Raw genomic sequence first — 20,319 nt, 5'->3', positions numbered from 1 at the left:
GGAGCCCTTTTGACAGACAGTAGGGGAACCCTTCTGACAGACAGTAGGGGATCCCTTCTGACAGACATTAGGGGAGCCCTTCAGACAGACAGGGGAACCCTTCTGACAGACATTAGGGGAGCCCTTCTGACAGACATTAGGGGAACCCTTCTGACAGACATTAGGGGAGCCCTTCTGACAGACATTAGGGGAACCCTTCTGACAGACATTAGGGGAGCCCTTCTGACAGACATTAGGGGAACCCTTCTGACAGACATTAGGGGAGCCCTTCTGACAGACATTAGGGGAACCCTTCTGACAGACATTAGGGGAGCCCTTCTGACAGACATTAGGGGAACCCTTCTGACAGACATTAGGGGAGCCCTTCTGACAGACATTAGGGGAACCCTTCTGACAGACATTAGGGGAGCCCTTCTGACAGACATTAGGGGAACCCTTCTGACAGACATTAGGGGAGCCCTTCTGACAGACATTAGGGGAACCCTTCTGACAGACATTAGGGGAGCCCTTCTGACAGACATTAGGGGAACCCTTCTGACAGACATTAGGGGAGCCCTTCTGACAGACATTAGGGGAACCCTTCTGACAGACATTAGGGGAGCCCTTCTGACAGACATTAGGGGAACCCTTCTGACAGACATTAGGGGAGCCCTTCTGACAGACATTAGGGGAACCCTTCTGACAGACAGTAGGGGAGCCCTTCTGACAGACATTAGGGGATCCCTTTTGACAGACAGTAGGGGAAGAGCCCTTCTGACAGACATTAGGGGAACCCTTCTGACAGACATTAGGGGAGCCCTTCTGACAGACATTAGGGGAACCCTTCTGACAGACATTAGGGGAGCCCTTCTGACAGACATTAGGGGAACCCTTCTGACAGACATTAGGGGAGCCCTTCTGACAGACATTAGGGGAACCCTTCTGACAGACATTAGGGGAGCCCTTCTGACAGACATTAGGGGAACCCTTCTGACAGACATTAGGGGAGCCCTTCTGACAGACATTAGGGGAACCCTTCTGACAGACATTAGGGGAGCCCTTCTGACAGACATTAGGGGAACCCTTCTGACAGACATTAGGGGAGCCCTTCTGACAGACATTAGGGGAACCCTTCTGACAGACATTAGGGGAGCCCTTCTGACAGACATTAGGGGAACCCTTCTGACAGACATTAGGGGAGCCCTTCTGACAGACATTAGGGGAACCCTTCTGACAGACATTAGGGGAGCCCTTCTGACAGACATTAGGGGAACCCTTCTGACAGACATTAGGGGAGCCCTTCTGACAGACATTAGGGGAACCCTTCTGACAGACATTAGGGGAGCCCTTCTGACAGACATTAGGGGAACCCTTCTGACAGACATTAGGGGAGCCCTTCTGACAGACATTAGGGGAACCCTTCTGACAGACATTAGGGGAGCCCTTCTGACAGACATTAGGGGAACCCTTCTGACAGACATTAGGGGAGCCCTTCTGACAGACATTAGGGGAACCCTTCTGACAGACATTAGGGGAGCCCTTCTGACAGACATTAGGGGAACCCTTCTGACAGACATTAGGGGAGCCCTTCTGACAGACATTAGGGGAACCCTTCTGACAGACATTAGGGGAGCCCTTCTGACAGACATTAGGGGAACCCTTCTGACAGACATTAGGGGAGCCCTTCTGACAGACATTAGGGGAACCCTTCTGACAGACATTAGGGGAGCCCTTCTGACAGACATTAGGGGAACCCTTCTGACAGACATTAGGGGAGCCCTTCTGACAGACATTAGGGGAACCCTTCTGACAGACATTAGGGGAGCCCTTCTGACAGACATTAGGGGAACCCTTCTGACAGACATTAGGGGAGCCCTTCTGACAGACATTAGGGGAACCCTTCTGACAGACATTAGGGGAGCCCTTCTGACAGACATTAGGGGAACCCTTCTGACAGACATTAGGGGAGCCCTTCTGACAGACATTAGGGGAGCCCTTCTGACAGACATTAGGGGAGCCCTTCTGACAGACATTAGGGGAGCCCTTCTGACAGACATTAGGGGAGCCCTTCTGACAGACATTAGGGGAGCCCTTCTGACAGACATTAGGGGAGCCCTTCTGACAGACATTAGGGGAGCCCTTCTGACAGACATTAGGGGAGCCCTTCTGACAGACATTAGGGGAGCCCTTCTGACAGACATTAGGGGATCCCTTCTGACAGACATTAGGGGAGCCCTTCTGACAGACAGTAGGGGAGCCCTTCTGACAGACATTAGGGGAGCCCTTCTGAAAGACATTAGGGGAGCCCTTCTGATAGACAGTATGGGAGCCCTTCTGACAGACAGTAGGGGAACCCTTCTGGCAGGAGCTGCCTTCATCCCAGCACGTTGAAGTGTAGTAGCTTTTCAACAAAATGCAGGTAATCATTTAAAGCCATACTGATCTATTTCTTCCTATGAAACAGGCTTATGGTTTATGGCAACTATTTCATACTTTGGAGCTTCCTTTGATACCAATTTTGGCAGGTAAGTTACCATAAAAACAAAGTATGTTCATTTTTCTGGAGAATCTTTCCACTATGAGAACAAATCTTCTCTCTGGCTTGTAAAAGAATAGGCATTACATCTCAAGGGCAACAAGAGGGGTTGGTCTGCACTGCATCACATCCTAGTCTGGAAGGACTTGAAGGCCTGGGTATCAGACATGCGGGACTCCTATCTGGCCAGGAGAAGGAAGTCTCATTGACATTTACCTGCCTGTGGTTATCTTGAATCTATACCAATCCTCCAGTCCTGTGCTCCCTAGCCTGATAGTCTTGAGAGCCTCCATTTAAGCACCCTTCAGGGCTCTCTTCCTTCTGTGCCTCTGCCCAGATACTATTGCATGCACAGGAGAGTGGAACCAGGGAGTCACTCCCTATCCAGGGTGTGCAGAGGGCCAGATTGGAACTGGCCAGTGCAGACTCACCAACGCACACCTTGAGGTCTGATCTCTGGTCTGGGGACTGAACCCAGGACCTAGCACACACTGGGCAAGTGCTCTGTCAGTAAGCTGTGTTTCCAGCAGGCCAGTTCTTTGATGCTTCTGTTTCCTCTGTAGAGTTTGGCTTGCAACAGGACCCAAGTAAAATGAGCATTGCTATCATTATGTCAGCAGAGAGTGGGGCTCTTCAGACTATTGGAAAGGATTGATTAATGCAGTAGAAATATGATCTGCTTTGAATTTTTCATCACAGTGATGGAAAACCACAAGATCCAAGTGAACAAAGAAGAGACGGAGAGAACATCAGCGCTTCTTGCGGTGAGCTGCTGTATCAGGATCTGTGCTTGTCGTTGCTCTCAGTGCATTCTGCTTTTCCTCCCGTCCCCATCAGCTGCAGATACTGTTCTTTCTTCTGTTGGGCTACTAGAAGGGATGACCAGGTGTTGAAGGGCTTAAGCCCCATTGGCATCTACTGTGCATGTGTGTGGAGGGGCAAGCATTGCCTCTAATGTGTGTGGGGAGGTTTTTCAATGGATCCTTAGGGGTAAGATTAAAAGGCAGATTTATCCCCCCCACAGTTCACTCAAGGAATTAGTAGATTTCTTTAAAAATGAAACTATGGGAAAGTGCATAAAGATATCACAGACACATGCACACATACACACATGCACGTTCTACCTGATTTTCCCCAAAGCAAACTCTGGTGTCCGTCATGTGGGTCAAAGCATGGGATAGCCACAGCTCTATGTGTTTTACCGGGCAGAAACTGCTTTCTGCTACCAAAGGTAACCACCACCCTGCCTTGGAAGACATATCACTATTTCTTTTCTTCATATGTTCTCCACATCAGTGTCTAAATAATCTAGTTCAGCTTGTTTTTGAGCTGTAAGTCAGTAGTTTGTATATGACTGTTCACTCAACCCTCTGCATCACGGCCTCACTGGCATCCTTGTTTGGCTCAGTGTTTGCAGGCTGTACCGTGGGTGATGTCTGCCCCAGGCAGGAGGCATCAGTTTGTCTCCAGATTCTGATTATTATAAACCACACATAACATGAGTGTAGTTTCTGTTTTCCTGATTAATGATGAGGTTAATATCTTTCCTATCATCATTGACTATTAGTTTCTTTTAGAAAATGATCTATCCAAGTCTTTAAAACATTTTTGTTAAACTTAACTATTTGTGTGTGCTTATGTGTGCACACACACGGCATGTGTGTGGAAGTCAGAGGACAACTTTCAGTAGCTGGTTCTCTCCTTCTATCATGTTAGTCTCATGGATCAAGCTCAGGTTGTCAGACTTGTGCCTTTACCTGCTGAGCTGTCTTGTGGCCTTCTGTCCAAGTCTTTTTTTCATATTTACATATTCTCTTACTGACTTCCAGGACATCTTGATCTACCATGGCTGTGAGCCTGTAACCCATTTCTGTCTTCTTCCTCATGGTACTGGAAACCTTTCCTAGTTTTAACATTGCTGGTGAACACATTCTTTCCCTCCATCATTTTGATGTATTTCTATTTTTGCTTTAACTTTCATCTAGGTTGGGGGAGGGTGATTCTATGAGCCTGAAAATTCCACCATAAGTCAGTACATATGCTTTTAAATGTCCATATTCGTAAATTATAGATTATTTTTTTATTCCATTAAGGACTTTTGTTGAGATTTGCTTCACAAGCAAACTAAATAATTTTAAGTTGTAAAAACTACAAATGATTATATTTCAAACCTTTCCAGGCTCGTCTTAAGGAACTGGAGCAAGAAGCCCATTTTGTTGCAGGAGAGCAGTTTCTTATAACAAGCAATAATCAGCTTCGTGAGGTAATGCTCAGTTTTGCTTTTTTATTTTGAGACAGGGCCTTGTTTTGTAGCCCAGACTGGTCTAGAACTCACTATGTAACCCAGACTGGCCTCCAATCCATGACAGTCCTGCTGCCTCACCCTCCTGAGTACCAGGATTACAGACGTGTTTCATCATGCCTGGCTGATAATGTTAAATTTTTGCCCTTTCAAAAAATAAGTGTTGGGATGGGCGTGGTGGCAAATGCCTTTAATCCCAGCACTCGGGAGGCAGAGGCAGGTGAATATCTGTGAGTTCAAGGCCAGCCTGGTCTACATAGTGAGTTCCAGGACAGGTGGGGCTACAGGGAGACGGTCTCGAAAAGACCAAAAAATAAAATAAAAATATAAATAAATAAATGTCTTATGTAGGGGTTAAAAGGGAGGTAAGGGGCTGGAGATATGGCTCAGCAGTTAAGAGCACTGACTGCTCTTGCAGAGGACCCAGGTTCGATTCCCAGCACCCACATGGCAGCTACGAACCATCCTTAGCTCTAGTTCCAGGGGATCTGAAGCCCTCTTCTGACCTCCACAGCATTGCATGACATGGGTGGACTCACATACATGCAGGCAATACACTCATACACATAAAATAAAAATAAAAAATATATTTTTTAAAGGGAGGTATATTCCGAATTTATATATTGTCTAAAAAGTATGTAAGTTGTTCATGTTCTCACACAAGAGATGAACATTTTGAGATACATTAATTCAAAGTTTTTATGAATGAGGATCTGAGCATTTTGTATCGTCTGTTTAGGAGTGTGTCCTTGGGCTGTAGCTGTGATGGTGTGATGTTCGTTTTCGCAAATCAAGCGCTTTCTCACATATGTGCTTTGTTTTTGTTGAAGATCCTCTTTGGCAAGTTGAAGCTGCACCTGTTGAGTCAGAGGAAGCATCTTCCTAGAACTGGGCTGCAGAAGCAGCTGTCCACGTCAGAGGCCGTGGTAAGGACCAGCCTCCTTCATCTTTCTTATACGTTGCTGTCTGTGCTAGGTGCAAGCTGCCTTAGCTCCATGCTGTTGCAAAGCCTGGTTCTCTGTCGCTCCAACATGCAGATGACTGTTGTTGGATTTCCCAGCCTTTATCACACATGCCAGTTCAAAAAATCCCCTTTTATAATATCTGTGCACACATTCTATTGATTCTGTTACTCTATAAAACCTTGCCTATAATACAGATTCTGGTACCAGGGTGGTAAAACATAATTGTGCTTGATTTCTTTAGTGGGGTTTGTGCCTTCTGGAGCAGACTTTCTAATTCAACTGCATCTAAAATTGCTGAAGATTCTCCTGGAAGTATAGGGACCATTGGTGACCTATGGTGTGAACCACCGTTTAAAGAAATATACAAAATGTTGCATTTAGTACTCCCATTCACCACTTGTGAGAGGCAAGGAATTCGTTTGTCCTGAGTCACTGTATATAACATTCTCAGACATTTCTAGAAAACTAAGGAATATGATGTTGAATGGCTGCTTCTAGAATGTCTGGATTACCAGCCCTGTTGTATAAGTCATACAATTCAATCCCCTTTTCTATTATATTAGGTAAATATTTCTATATTCTATTCGTCCTGTTCTTCTAGAGAGCTCTGCAAATATTCTTGTTACATTTTTTGATGGAGGGTTCCCTCTGTTAATACACAGTAGTCTTCTCTTTCTCATCTGACTAATTTTGGCTTAAGTTGACTTTACCAGATATAAGAATTGCTATACCTACTGTTTCCAGCCTCCGTTTGGTGGGTAAACCACCTTCCATCCTTTTACTTTCAGTCTCCGTGTGCCAGTGAGGCATATTTCATGGGGACAACAAATAGTTGGATCTTGTTTTCTAATTCAGTAAGCTAGTCTGAATCTTTCCATTGGAGCTTGCGACCTTTTACATTTAGCGTTATTACCGAGCAAAGTTTCCTGATTCCTGTAATTTTATTGATTGCTTCTCTGGTTGGTTAGATTATTGTTTGTTCTTTTCTTTCTTGCCCATTTGTCTTAGGAATGTGATAGTTTGCTGAGTTGTGCGTGATTCATTCCTTCCTAGTTTGCCTTTGTTCATCTATTCCTCTCACAAAACTTCTCTTTCCTGTGATTTTGTTTTCCCACCTCTGTGTTTAGGATTCCTTCTGTAGCGCTGGCTTGGTGGTCATGAATTGCTTTAGTTTGTGCTGGTCTTTAACTGTCCTTATTTTTCTACCAATTTTAAAAGGTAATTTTCTGAAAAAATGATCTTGGTTGGCTGTCATTTGCTTTCAGGGCTTGAAATATGTCACCCCTTGCGTTGCTAGCCTTTAGTATCTGTGGAGAGGGCTGCTGTTCTGATGCACTCACCTTTGAGAGTTGGCATTTTTTTCTCACAGCTCTGGATATTGTCTCTGTCTTGCATTTTTGGCATCTTGACCACATGTATGTGGAAACTTTCCTCAATGGTCTATTTGGGTTCCGAATGCCTCCTGTGCTTGGGTGACCATATACTTCCCTAGATACAGGCTTTTCTGCTATAATTTCATTGAATAGGTTTTCTATGCTTTTAGTCTTTAATCTCAGATTCATCTTCCATACCATGGATTCCTAGGTTTTATTCTGGTCATGTCTGAGTTCTTGGAAGCTGTCCTGCCACTTCTTTATTTTTCTTTATGGGTGTTGGAATATATTATTTCCTTAGCCTGTATTCCATCCCTGCTCTCCTTTCCTCTGATGGATCTAGTCTTATTATTGATGATTTCCACTGTGGTTTTTATTTGATTTATTGAATTTTCACTACAAACGTTTCTATTTTCTTGCTTAATTTATCTATGTTTGCAATTTTATCACAATCTCTCTCTCTTTCACACACTCTCTCTTTCACACACACACACACACACACACACACACACACACACACACCGGGCCTTGTACATACTAGGCAAGTGCTCTATCACTGAACTACATCTCCAGCCCCCACATTGCTGACAGCTGACATTCTTCCCCAGGTTCTGAATTGATTGCCTTACTTCATTCATCTGCTTCATTGAATCTTCTTTGAAATTATTGACCATTTTTACATGTGATCAAATTACAAATGATAATGGTTACAAGTGGTAAATTCTTCATCCACATCTTACCCATCTCAGTATTTTTCTTTTGGTCACTGAGGAACTCTGAACTTTCCGGGGACTCACACTGCTTTGCTTTTCTTTTTTCTTGTGTTTCTTGATGGGAGAAAGACTCTCATCACTTTAGCTTGTTGGCTAGTCCAGGATTCCTAGTCAGAAACCAAACAAGAACACTAGAAAATACCTTCCCATGATCCTAAATTCAAATTAAGACTTCTTCCTGCTAACTTCCCTCTGCCCTTCTTGGGCAGCTCTGCCTTCCTCCCTGCCCATCTCCTGCAGGTTTCACTGGTGGATTATCACTCCTGTAGCAAGGCATGGCCCTTGCTTTGTTACTTGGGACCCAGTGGATGTTCAGGAGCCATGGAATGACTCCTTCAGATTTTCATATGAACAATTGTTTTCACATCATCTCATTCCACATAATTCTCTCATTTCTATTATGACTGTTCTTTGATTATTGAATTCTTTGAAAGTGTGCCTTAAAGTTTCCAAATGTATGACAGCTTCCTAGATATTCTGTTGCTGGTTTCCAAGGTAAATGCAGCATGGTCAGAGAACATGACATCTACATCAGCTCTCTGACACCATCAGAGCTCGCCCATATGGACTAACGGACACATACTCACATCTGTGCAGGGTGATGTTCTAGAGGCCTGTGGTGTCCAGTTAGATGCTCCCCCATTCCTACTGAGGACTAGTGGAACTTCCTGCCCCTCTGTAGACAGACACAGAGGAATGAAGTGTAAGGGTCCCTCCTCAACCACACACTGAGGGAGGCTTGGTGTTTTTATATTCAGTGAAACCATATAGTCCTAAAGAATCATACAGCACTAAATGCTAGGAAGGTGTTCTGGTCTTTAGGTCAGACTGCTGGATTGAAGGCAGCCTGGACTAACCAGCTAGCTGAAGCGATGGGAGTCTGTAGACTCCCATACATGTCTACCTTCTGTGTGTGACTAGTATAGACCAATGTATCTCCCAGGCTTTGGAATACAGCCATGAATAGAGGAGATGGCTTTATTTTATTTTGTGCATGTACGTGTGAGTGTGGTGTGTGTACATGTATGCTCACATATATGGAACTACACATGGGTGAGTGTTACACATGTGTGCCTGTGCATGTGGAGGGCCCGAGTTGATGTCAGTGTCTTTCCCAACTGCCCTCCATGTTTTCACTAAGGCAGAGTCTCTCTCTGAACCCAGAGGTTGCCAATTCCAGCTAGGCCAGCTAGATAGGGATTCCATCCCTATCTCCTAGGTGCTGGGATTACAGGCTTCCACACCTGCCAGGTGTCTGTGTTGGGTTTTTGGTGATTGAATGCCAGCCATCATGCTTTCACAGTAAGCACTTTATCTACTGAGCCATCTCCCTAGCCCAGGCATCTCTGTTTTATTCAACAGACATTTACTATGGCCTTGGCTCTGAAACACTATTTATAGCCAGGTGCGTAAAACGTGTTTGTCATCATGAAATAGCCAATCCAGTGACTAATTGTATTAGCCAGGGTTCTCCTGAGGTACAGAATAGGATAGATATGGATATATGAGAGGGGCTTTATTAGAAAAACTGGATTATGAGATTATGGAGGCTGAGAAGTCTCAGCTGGCAAAAGAGCTAGAGACCTGGGAATACAGATAACATGTCTCAGTTCAAGTCCCAGGGATGCTGATTATGTGATTCTTAATTCAAGGCCAGAGGTCTAAGAGCCCAGGGGACCACTAGTATATGTCCTGGAATCCAAAGACTGAACAGTATGGAGTTCTAATGTCCATGGGGAAAGACGTCCTAGATCCCAGAAAGAGAGAAAGGTCACTTTTCCCATATTCTATTCTATATTCTATACTGGCCCTGACTAATAGAATGTAGCCACTCACCCTGAGGGTAAATTGCCCCTCTACTTTGTCTAAACCTCACTTCAATCTCTCCTGGACATATCCTCATAGAGACACTCAGAAGAAATGCTGTACCATGTGGTCCTTGATCCACTCAAATTGACACTGGAACGTATATCTCCAGTAGAATAAGGTCCTCTCAAGAGAAAGCAGGACTTGAGAGCAAACGCCGGGGCTAGTGGCATGCTTTAGACTGAGATGTCCAGAGAGAATTCTGAAGAAATGATACTTCAGCTGAAGTGTGAAAATCAGAAGCTGTCTGTGACAGGGATGTGGAACAGGGCCTGGCAGTGGGGTGCTCTAGCTGTTCAGGGCTCTGAGGTTGTGGCCTTATAGCTGACTGAGATGTGGGCAAGGAAGCCATCAGGCTGTATTTTACAGACTGGGAAGGGATGTCCTTTCGTTTTGTTTTTGTTTTTTATTAGTAGTAGACTATTTTTCAGAGTAGCTTTTGATTCACAACAAAATCAAACAGTTCACATTTTCCATATGCTCCTTTGTCCTCACACATGCACAATCCCCTCCACTATCAACGTCCTCCTCAGAGTGGCACATTTGTTCCAACTGATGAATCTACAGTGATGTATCAGTACCCAATTCTACACATGACATTAGGGCCCCCCTCTGGTGTTAGGCATTCTGTGAATTGAAACAAAAACATGACATGTATCTATCATTACAGTATCTCACAGAGCATTTTCATTGCACTCAAAATCCTCTGTGCTGTGTGTATTCAGCCCCCTCCCCTAGTCCCTGGCAACCAATGATCTTTGTATTGTCTCCATGGTTTTGGCTTCTCCAGAATGACATATACAGTAGATGTGGCTACACAGTCTAGACCCTTTCAGATTGGCTTCCCTCAGCAATGTGCGCTTCAGGTTTTCTGTGTCTTTCCGTGTCTCGGTAGCTATTTATTTTTAGTATTGAATAATATTTCAGTGTCTGGGTGTACCACAGCTTGTCCATTCACCCACTGAAGAACAACTTGATTGCTTCCACATTCTGGCAATTGTGAATAAAGGTCTTGCAAATATCCTTGCAGAGATCTTTATGTGGATACACGTTTTTAGCTCCTTTGGGTAAATATCAAGGAGTATGACTGCTGATCATGTGCTAAGAGTCTGTCGAGTTTAGAAGAAACCAAAGCAACTGTGCCATTTTCCATACTGCCAGTGAGTAAGAGTTCTTGTTGCCTTGCATCCTTGCCAGCATCTGATGTTGCTAGCTTTGAACACAATTTTAGAAGGTGTTAGATGTGGGTTTTTTTATATCCCCCTTGTAACTGGCTGGAGAACGAAAGAAGCTCACTGACATATAGGTTTGTCACTGTGGCCCAGGTGATGGCAGTGGAACAGAATGAAGCAGGTGACCATCAGAGCACTCTTAGGACAGAAAGGACACTAGTACACTCCCATGAGCAGTCAGAGTGTGAGTCCTAGGTGTCTTAGTTTCACGGGTGTGCAGACAGATATGGTCAGTACCAAGGGAAAATGGGGGAGAGAACAGTTTCTTTGTGGGATGCTGGTTGTTCAGTCTTGGATGTGCTAGAACAGAAGTGCACACCAAGGGACTATTGCACCGTGTTGCCCAGGTAGTTGTGTGGGACAGAGCTCACAACAAGTCCTGTATTGGAGATGAACACATAGATGTTGTTAGCAGGGTCTATTATAGCTGCCCTGGGGCAGTTTCCCTCCATTCTGCCTGGACACTTGGATGACAGAGATGCCCAGGCATTATGACTGAGAGCCACCGAGTCAGAATTGGCCAGGTGGCCTGGTCTCTAGGCTGTTTTTTAAGCTCCCTCTGATTTTAATAGCACTAGAGCAGTTAGCATTAACAGCCTGAGTGAAAACCTGAAAACTCGACACTTGGAAGTCAAAGAGGCACCAGTGGGTGCCGTGGAATGGCCAAGCAGAGGGAGTTTAGAAGACTGTGATGTCAGTATAGCCTTTGATAAAGCTTCAGGGAAGCAGGCACCCTGCAGCCTCTTCGTCTAACCCTTTAGTGTTTGCTGTACCTTGTACACAGCTTTATGTGATCAAAGGCTTAATTCTTTTTGGTGTTCCCAGGCTGCTCATGTCAAGACGCACAGGGAGGTATTGATGAGAAAGATATTGTGAGTGAGGGACGGCGATAAGGAATGTCAGCCTTTAACAGATCCCTAGCTTGGTGTTTTCTGTACTTTCTCCTCCTAGGGTTAGCTTTTCCAGGAAAACCTCAGGTCTGGGTTATTCTGAGGCAAGATTTCTCTTTCTGGGCAGTGCCTGCTTGTGCCAATGCCTATTTGTGTTTCTGTGGCTAGAACTCTGTGTCCCCAGTCTTTATTCAGATGGAGACCCATATAATCCAGTGGTTCATATGAGTCCATCAAAATCATAGTCAACCCTTCCTTCCCCAAGTATAGATTGCAAATCTTAATTAAAACCTAAACAAAAGATTTTTCATAGGAATTGTCAAGCTGACTCCCAGACTTACAGGGAAATACAAAAACCTAAGAAGAGCAAAGATAATATTGGGGGTGCACTGTAGGAAGTCAGTGTATTTGATACCAAGACTAATTATAAAGAAATAAAAATGGCTAGGAATTACTTATGCAATGCTGTTTGGTGTTGACTCAAGGATAAAACATATAGACCAATATAGTACAATAGAAAACCCACAAACAAATCTTTATATGCATATTGGTCAGTTAGACAGCAGTAAAATTAAGAAGCTCTGTTTATGAAAAAATACCATTAGATGAGTAATAAAGCAAGCCCCAAAGGGGGAGGATACTTTCAATAAATATAACTGACAAAACCCTATCTAGAATGACAAATTCCTACAGTCAAAAAGGAAAAGACACACAGACTGTTTCTAAAGGAGCAAGACAGAAACAGGGGTTTCAAGAATAAAGGTGTGTGATGAGTACGCTAATGCTTGAGCCAAGGCCAACCTTACTAGTTATTGGGGAATTATAAATTAAAGTCCATATATATTTCTTCTTAGCTATCTGTACTGGATAGCTTTAGTGTCAACTTGACACACCTGGGTTGAAGGAGCCTCAATTGGGGAATTGACTCTATTGAACTGGCCTGTGGCCATGTCTGAAGGGCATCTTCTTGATGAGTGATGTGGGAGGGCCCAGCCCACTGTGGGTGGTACCACCCCTGGGCAGGTGGGCCTGTGTTGCATAAGAAAGCAGGCTGAGCAGGGGCCAGAGGAGCAAGCTAGTAAGCAGCATTCCTCCATGGCCTGTGCTCCAGCTCCTGCTTCCAGGTTCCTGCCCTGAGTTCCTACCTTGGGCTCCCTGATGAAGTGCAACCTGGGAGATGTAAGCTGAATAAACCCTTTCCTCCCCAAGTTGGTAGTGGTCAGAGTGTTTTGTCACAGCAATTGAGAAACAAACTAGGACACTATCAAAACAGCAAATATCAAGACGAATGGTAATTAATGTCCATTGGCGAGGATGCAGCGCCATTGGCATATATACAGGCCCTGCTGATGGGATAACTGGTATGTTTACCCTCGAGAATTGTGTCTGCAGATATGGGCCAGCAATAATTTACACCTTTCTGTGCACGTCCCCCAGAACTGTGGCGGTTGTTAACTAATGTGCACCAGAATGTTTACAGTCACATTATTCATAAAGCCCTACAGTGGAAAAAGAGCCTGTGTCCACCAAGGACGGAATGCACAGTTGTCCTGCATTCCTGCGCTTGGAAACCATACAGCCATGCGGATCACAAAGCACTGCTTCGTGCTACGTAGATGAACCCTCAAGACTTAATACTGAGCAAATAAACCACAGAACCTGTTCTACTCTATTGCTCTGATGTTCAGAAACAGGAAAGAGTAGCCTGTAGTGGTCAACAGATGTCAGGGTCTGAGAAAGGAGCAGGGACCCACTGGGAAGCTGGGAATTTCACTTCTTGCCATGGCAGCAATTACACAGTGTGCTTACTTTGATCTTGCGTTTTCCTGTGTGTTACTGCACTTTGATTTCTAACTTGACTGAAAAGCTTATGATTGTGCTGTACTGTCACTTCCCTGAAGTCCTACCCAGATAGCTGAGTCAAATGTTGGGTGTTGCTAAACCACTGGTCTACGTGTTGGAGGCACTTTCTTGGCTTTGTGGGATTTCGATTTCGCTGACTTAAGGTCTCAAGAGCTCCCTTCTTCCTCAGCTCATGAAGTACTTTCAGCTCCTTGTGGACCTCAGAAAGACTCTGTAGGGGCTTGAGTTTAAGATGCTTGATAAGCTAGGTTTGTTACAAATCTTCATTTTGGAAAATATGTTGTTATGTCACTTACTACTAGGACTTTCTCAAATTGAACATGTTTGAAATGTTGAAATGAAGGTATTACTTCATGGTAATTGGTGAAATATACTTTTATTTTTTAGTTACGCTCTCTACAAGACTTTCACCCATTACCTAGGATAATTTTGGAATACAGACAGGTAAGTTGACTTTTTGTGAGTGGTTTGTGATGAAAAACTATCCAGCCCTGTCTCTATTCACAATCCCACATTTGTTGAAGTGCCTTAATAGTGCTCTAAGGGGTACAGTTTCCTCAGCCAACCCCGGGTTAGCCCTGCTTCCTCATATCCTGATGTCGTCTTGCTCAAGTTCAAGTCTGCCCTGCCCAGCACTGGGAGCCTGAGGAGTCGTATGTGAAAGGAGACTGATGACTGTCTGCCTGCCCCTCCACATGAAAATGAGACTTCTACCAGTGCCCATAGGAGTCCTGAACTTCCACTGGTTTCCAGGCTCCAGGGCCATGACATTTACTGGCATGCCCCCTTTCCTCCTTTAGTTTCCCATGTTGTCTCTGTTCACATACCTACTCTTTATTCCACATCTTCTGTTGTTCATGAACCATGTTCACAATCCAAACAACAGTCCTACTGTTTACTGAGCCCTTGCCCTTCAGGGACACTGGTATTAGACTAACCTTCTGCCTTAAGTGATATAATGATGGGGAGAGAGCGAGAAAGGGCCTGCTGCCAGGACGCTGTGCTGAGGACTTAGGAATCTGCTCCCCTTTGTAGCATCTCTGGAAGTCTAGAGATGTGGCAAGATGATAGACTGATTTTAAAAGAGTAAGGTGGCATCTTTCACAGCAGGCCTGTGTTATTCAATCCTGGCTCCACTCCCAGTCGTCTGAGGTAAGTTCAGCAGCATATACTCCACCCTGTTTGAATACTTAAACAAGCTTAAGAAAAGAACTATTCTTGTCTTTGTGATTTAGGTTCACAAGATCAAGTCGACCTTTGTAGATGGATTACTAGCTTGCATGGAAAAGGTAACTGAGACCTAAAAACAGAAATTTGGATTAGGAGTATGGTTGATAGTGAGTTCAGATATACATACAACTTAACAGTTCCCAGTAAATGAGGAGTAGTCTAACATTCTTGGGACCATGGACTGTGATTATGTTATTCGAATCTCTGTGCATTGTGGTTGGTTTATGCCTAAGACCTACTACTCATGAGGCAGCTCTGCGGCTGGCCTGCTTTCAGATCTGCTGTCATATCTTTTATGGAACCATTTGAGGTAGACATTACTGTTAGTTTACCCATGAGTAGACTGCAGTCAGAGATATCTGTGACTTACAAAGTCATACAACAAACAGCAGAACCTTCAACATAGTCCCACCTTGAGTCTGTACTAAGTCCCCACAGCCACCCCACCCCCGACCCCAGCCCCAGAGTTTATAACTGATGCAGACCGACTTGGCCTATTGCTGCTTCTGTTGGGTTAGAGGGTAATGTCCTTCAGCTCTTCCTGATTACAAGGCAGTTTTGTACGTTTCAGGCTTGGAAGTTCAAAGCCAGTAGCCAGAGGATAGGGAGGATGTGTTGGAGATACAGGGCCCCCTGTACTCTTCTTCATGTTATTGCTTGAGTTTGAACTGATTGCTTTTAACTGATCAAGGGCTCTGTGTCCTGTACATGGAATCAGACTGGAACTGTGACCGGAAGACTTTCAGCCAAGCACCCCGTAAGTTGTATGCCGTTTCCACCCCTCACCATTGATGTTAGGCCTAGACGCATATTTGCTACTGTGCATTCTGGTTCTAAGAGCGGGCCTCATGCTGGTGGTTGGGTTTCACCCTGTGTGCTCCTTCCACTGCTGTTCAGGCAGCATCTCTGTGTCCTGAGATCAAGAAGGGCTGAGTTCTCACTCAGAAACCCAGGCACTTCAGTGCTTGAGGGCTCCCCTCCCCATCTTCCTCTTCAGGTCCGTGCTGAGAAGATGACTTCCAAAAGTTATCTGACCGATACCATCTCCATTCTTAGTTTCTGGAAACTATTCTTTTTTAAAATGTTTATTTATTATCTTTATTTTATGTGTATGAGTGTATTGCTTGCATGTTGGTAGGTGCACCTGTGTCATGCAGTGCCTGCAGAGGTCAGAAAAGGGTGTTGGATCCCCTGGAACTAGAGTTATGGATGATTGTTAGCCACCATATGGGTGCTGGGAATCAAACCCAGGTTCTCTGCAACAGCCGTTGTGCCCTTAACCGCTGAGCCACCTCTCCAGCCCCGTGGAAACGATTCTTAATGAAGAAACTGTATATGCCCTTGCAGTTATGACGCAACTTTAATAACACTTTTTTAGTTCTTTTTTGAGACACGGTCTCCCTGTCTACCCCAGATTCAGTCTACTGAGTGCTGAAATCACAGGTGTGCGCCACTCCCAGCTTGCTTTGTAAATGACTTTGTATTTATGAGGTAAAGAAAACTTGCTGAGGGATTGGAGAGATGGCTCAACAGTTAGGAGCCATGGCTGCTCTTGTAGAGGACCTAGGTTTGGTTCCCAGCACCCACATGATGGTTAACAATTGTCGATAACTCCAGTTCCAGGGAATCTGACACTCTTCTGGCCTCCTGAGCATTGCACAACACAGGTGCACTTCCATGTGTGCAGACAAAACACTCATACTCAAAATAAAATAAAAATTATTTTAAAAAAGAAGACTTGGCCGGGAGTGGTGGCGCACACCTTTAATCCCAGCACTTGGGAGGCAGAGGCAGGCGGATCTCTGTGAGTTCAAGGCCAGCCTGGTCTACATAGTGAGTTCCAGGACAGCTGGGCCTGTCTCAAAAAGATCGAAAAAAAAAAAAAAAGAAGAAGAAGAAGACTTGCTGAGCTATATAAAGTGTTTGCTGCACAAACATGAAGACCTCAGTTTAACTCCTAGCCCCACATAAAAATGTTGGGCATAGTGATGTGAGTTTGTAACCCCAGTACTGGGGAGGTGGGCATAGGAGGATCCCTGGGGCTCAGTGGACAGCCAGCTTAGCCTGTTTGGTGAGTTTCAGGCCAATGAGAGATCCTGACTCATAGAACAAAGTGAATGGCTCCTGGAGAGTGTCCCCCCAAGGTTGACTTCAGCCTCCACATTCACACACCCATATATACATGTGGATGTGTGCACACAGACTTGTTACTAATTTCTCACTATATAAATTGTGTTAGTACAGAAAAGAAATACAAACTAATAAAAGTCACTTTTATTCAACATGGAGAAACAACTGTGATTAACATCCTATCTTTCCATATTTCCAAATACATGTATTCATAAATACTGTTCTTCATTTTCTTATTTTTAACTCTTGATATTATATTAACCTGAGTCTATTAAGATTTAAATGTGTGAATTACATATGTGAATAATTCACATATACATTGTATAATGTATCTAATTATGAATATATTTGAAATAAAAAATAATGTGGATCCTTCATCCTGGGAAGCAGGGTGTGGTTGGAAAGGGGCCAGAAAGGGTGTCGGAAAGGGGTTTCGTGTGGAACCTGGTGCTAAACCATTTGTAGATGACCTGCTTCTGGGTTGGGGTTTTGTGCATAGCAGAGCAGCTCCCTCACTGCGATCTATTGAAAGTCAGCCCTTGACATAAGGGTTTGTAAAAAATAAAAATTAAAAAAATAAAGATAGATAATTTTTTAAAAAAGAAAAAAAAAGTGGAACTTTAAAGAGTAAAACTATTCAAATCGTCTCTCTATGTTCATCCCATGGGTCCCTGATTAGTTGCTAGGCCATCAGCCAGGCACCTACATATACAGTGTATCCAGTGACAGGCAGAAGGAGTCCTTGCTGGCCTCCCTCAGGTGGCTGTGTGAGGAGGAGAGAGAGGCTGGCATGGGGTAGGCATTCTTTTGGGCACAGGGAGGCTGCTCTGGGATGCAGGCTCTCAGGTCTCAACCATCTCTCAGCCTTATACCTTCTCCTGGAGGTGATCACTAGCCATTCCCCTTCACAGAGCCCTTAGGTGGTACAGACCTGCCAGGTGTTCATACCATCTGGGTGTCTTCAGGGCTTTCTTTCTCTGTCTCTTGTTTTTCTCTGTGTAGTCCCATTTCACCCTTGGGTTGTGGAGCTGCCTCTGAGAGTAAATAATGAGCATGCACCTCCCTTGTACCCATGAGCTTGGTGAGCCAGTGTTTCACTGCAGGGAGCACCCTGAGCATGAGCCCTGCTCACTGGTACTTGTGTGTTATGGGGCAGAGGTTATTCCAGTTTTTCTTTCTGTAGCTTTGTCAGATTGCCTTCTGACCGTGTTTAGCCCTCATCTCTGCAGTGAACAGTGTGTGCTGGTGCACTCCGTCATCCCTGGTTCCTTCTAACCGTGTTTAGCCCTCATCTCTGCAGTGAACCGTGTGTGCTGGTGCACTCCGTCATCCCTGGTTCCCTCCCAGCCTGTCGTCCCTGATTGGTTCTCTCTTCAGATCTTCTCAGACAGGATTTTCTCCATCCAAGATTATCTGAATGTTTGCCTCTATTTTCTCAAAATGTTAGTGCTTTCATGTATTTTACACATAAGACTTGGCCCCAGCTGTTCATTATTTGACCAGACATCATTGCCACAAGGTGCCTGGAGTTTGAGTTACACCTTTCCTTACACTGAGCAAAGTGCAGTTGATTAATTGTTTTCAGTGATAGATATCAAACCAAGAGTTTTGCACATGCTAGGCAAGATCTCTACTTCTGAACTGCACCCCCATCCCTGATTAATATTTTAAAAGTCAGTCATAACTGTAGTATTTATGGAAGCAAGTTTTCTCATGTACACACCCAAGAGAAAGTCATGGCCACCAGACTACAGCAGCCCATCCCACTTCCATGTTCTCTGCTTCTCATAAGAGCAAAGTGTAAAGTATTCTGTCTCCAAGTTCCCCTGCATCTCCCAACTTTTGACATCTCAGTGAAGAAGTAACAGGTTAGGGTTTATTCAGGAACTATGAAACAGTAGTTGATGTAATGATTATGCTGGTCTCATCAGTGATGTATGGCAATCACATTGGAGATTATTACAATAGCTGTTTAAAAGTGTTTAGGGGCTGGAGAGATGGCTCAGAGGTTAAGAGCACTGGTTGTTCTTGAAGAAGACCCGGGTTCGAATCCCAGCACCCACATGGCAGCTAACAACTGCCCGTAACTCCAGTTCCAGGGGATCCGACAGCGTCTTCTGTCTTCTGCAGGCATTGCACGACATGGGTGCACTTATCTACATGCAGTCAATGCACATATACACATAAAATAAAAATAATAAATAAAATACTGTTTTAAAACGTCTTTGTTTAAAAGGCCAACGTTTGTACCCTCCTGGTGCTGACACCTTTGGGTTATTTTTTCCCGTGTGACTTCAGATTTTCCTACTTTGTGTGTTTGGTGATTTGGGGTTGCTAAGTAGACATTTTGTATATTATGTTTTGAAAATCTGGATCTTATTTTTAAATTCCACTGAAATATTGGCGCTTTTGTTGTACTGAGTAGTTGGCCTGGCTAGGCTCAGACCAGAAGTTCTGATCTGTCAGGTGTGTGCCTCACACACACAGTACAGTACACAGTACAGTGTTTTCAAAGCCATCGCCATGCCATTCAGATAGTTCCTCATGACAGCCACCCAGTGGCCAGTTGAGGAATTAACTGAACTGGATTCTGTTGCTTCAGGATGAACCTACACAGGTACAGCTAGAGGCTGAGCCCAGAGGTTTATAGACAACTGTGACACTGTTTTCTTGAGCTCTGCTCTTACCATGCTCTCTCCAGTTATTTCTGGGTCATGGAAATCCCTTTCCTGGTCTTCTAAGCAGAAACCTGAGGCTTTAAGCATCTGACTCTATTGCACTCTTTCTGCCACTAGCCACATGTTTAGGACCAAGTGTGTGTTGGGGGAGGGGGGGAGAGATAGATGATGGGGGGCAGATGATTGGAGGGGCAGATGATCAGGTGGGGCAGAGATGATTGGAGTAGGGGGCAGATGATCAGGTAGGGCGGATGATGGTGGGCAGATGATCAGTTTGCTGTGTGTCTGCAGTGCTCCATTCTGGTCTGCTTCTCTAGTATGCATCTTTCTGTGATTTATCAGCATCTTCCAGTTAGTGTCCTGTGTGCTCTGTCCAGTTTCCATAGCTACATTCAGTGGCATGTACTTACTGTATCTCACTAGGAACAAGAACTTAAACATTGTTTTTTTTTTTTCATTTTTAACAGTTTTATTGAGGCAAAATTAATTTATCAGAAACTTC

The 20,319-nt window shown here is 44.4% G+C and overlaps 1 protein-coding gene across 1 annotated transcript in view; it reads left to right on the top strand.

Annotated features, from left to right (window-relative positions):
* Poln (DNA polymerase nu) overlaps nucleotides 1-20,319 on the top strand; it is a 206,576-nt gene that overhangs the window by 63,131 nt on the left and 123,126 nt on the right. The window contains exons 9-15 of the mRNA XM_017800294.1: nucleotides 2,444-2,504; nucleotides 3,215-3,279; nucleotides 4,695-4,778; nucleotides 5,648-5,743; nucleotides 14,167-14,223; nucleotides 15,015-15,068; nucleotides 15,701-15,766. Of these exons, the coding sequence (XP_017655783.1) occupies nucleotides 2,444-2,504; nucleotides 3,215-3,279; nucleotides 4,695-4,778; nucleotides 5,648-5,743; nucleotides 14,167-14,223; nucleotides 15,015-15,068; nucleotides 15,701-15,766 (483 nt within the window). The remainder of the gene's footprint in view (nucleotides 1-2,443; nucleotides 2,505-3,214; nucleotides 3,280-4,694; nucleotides 4,779-5,647; nucleotides 5,744-14,166; nucleotides 14,224-15,014; nucleotides 15,069-15,700; nucleotides 15,767-20,319) is intronic.

This window comes from Nannospalax galili, unplaced genomic scaffold, assembly GCF_000622305.1.
Source record: "Nannospalax galili isolate Female #2095 unplaced genomic scaffold, S.galili_v1.0 scaffold101, whole genome shotgun sequence".
In the NCBI taxonomy this organism is placed as follows: Eukaryota; Metazoa; Chordata; class Mammalia; order Rodentia; family Spalacidae; genus Nannospalax; species Nannospalax galili.
The sequence above is the reverse complement of the archived record's forward strand: the minus strand, read 5'-3'. Positions and strand labels throughout refer to the sequence as shown.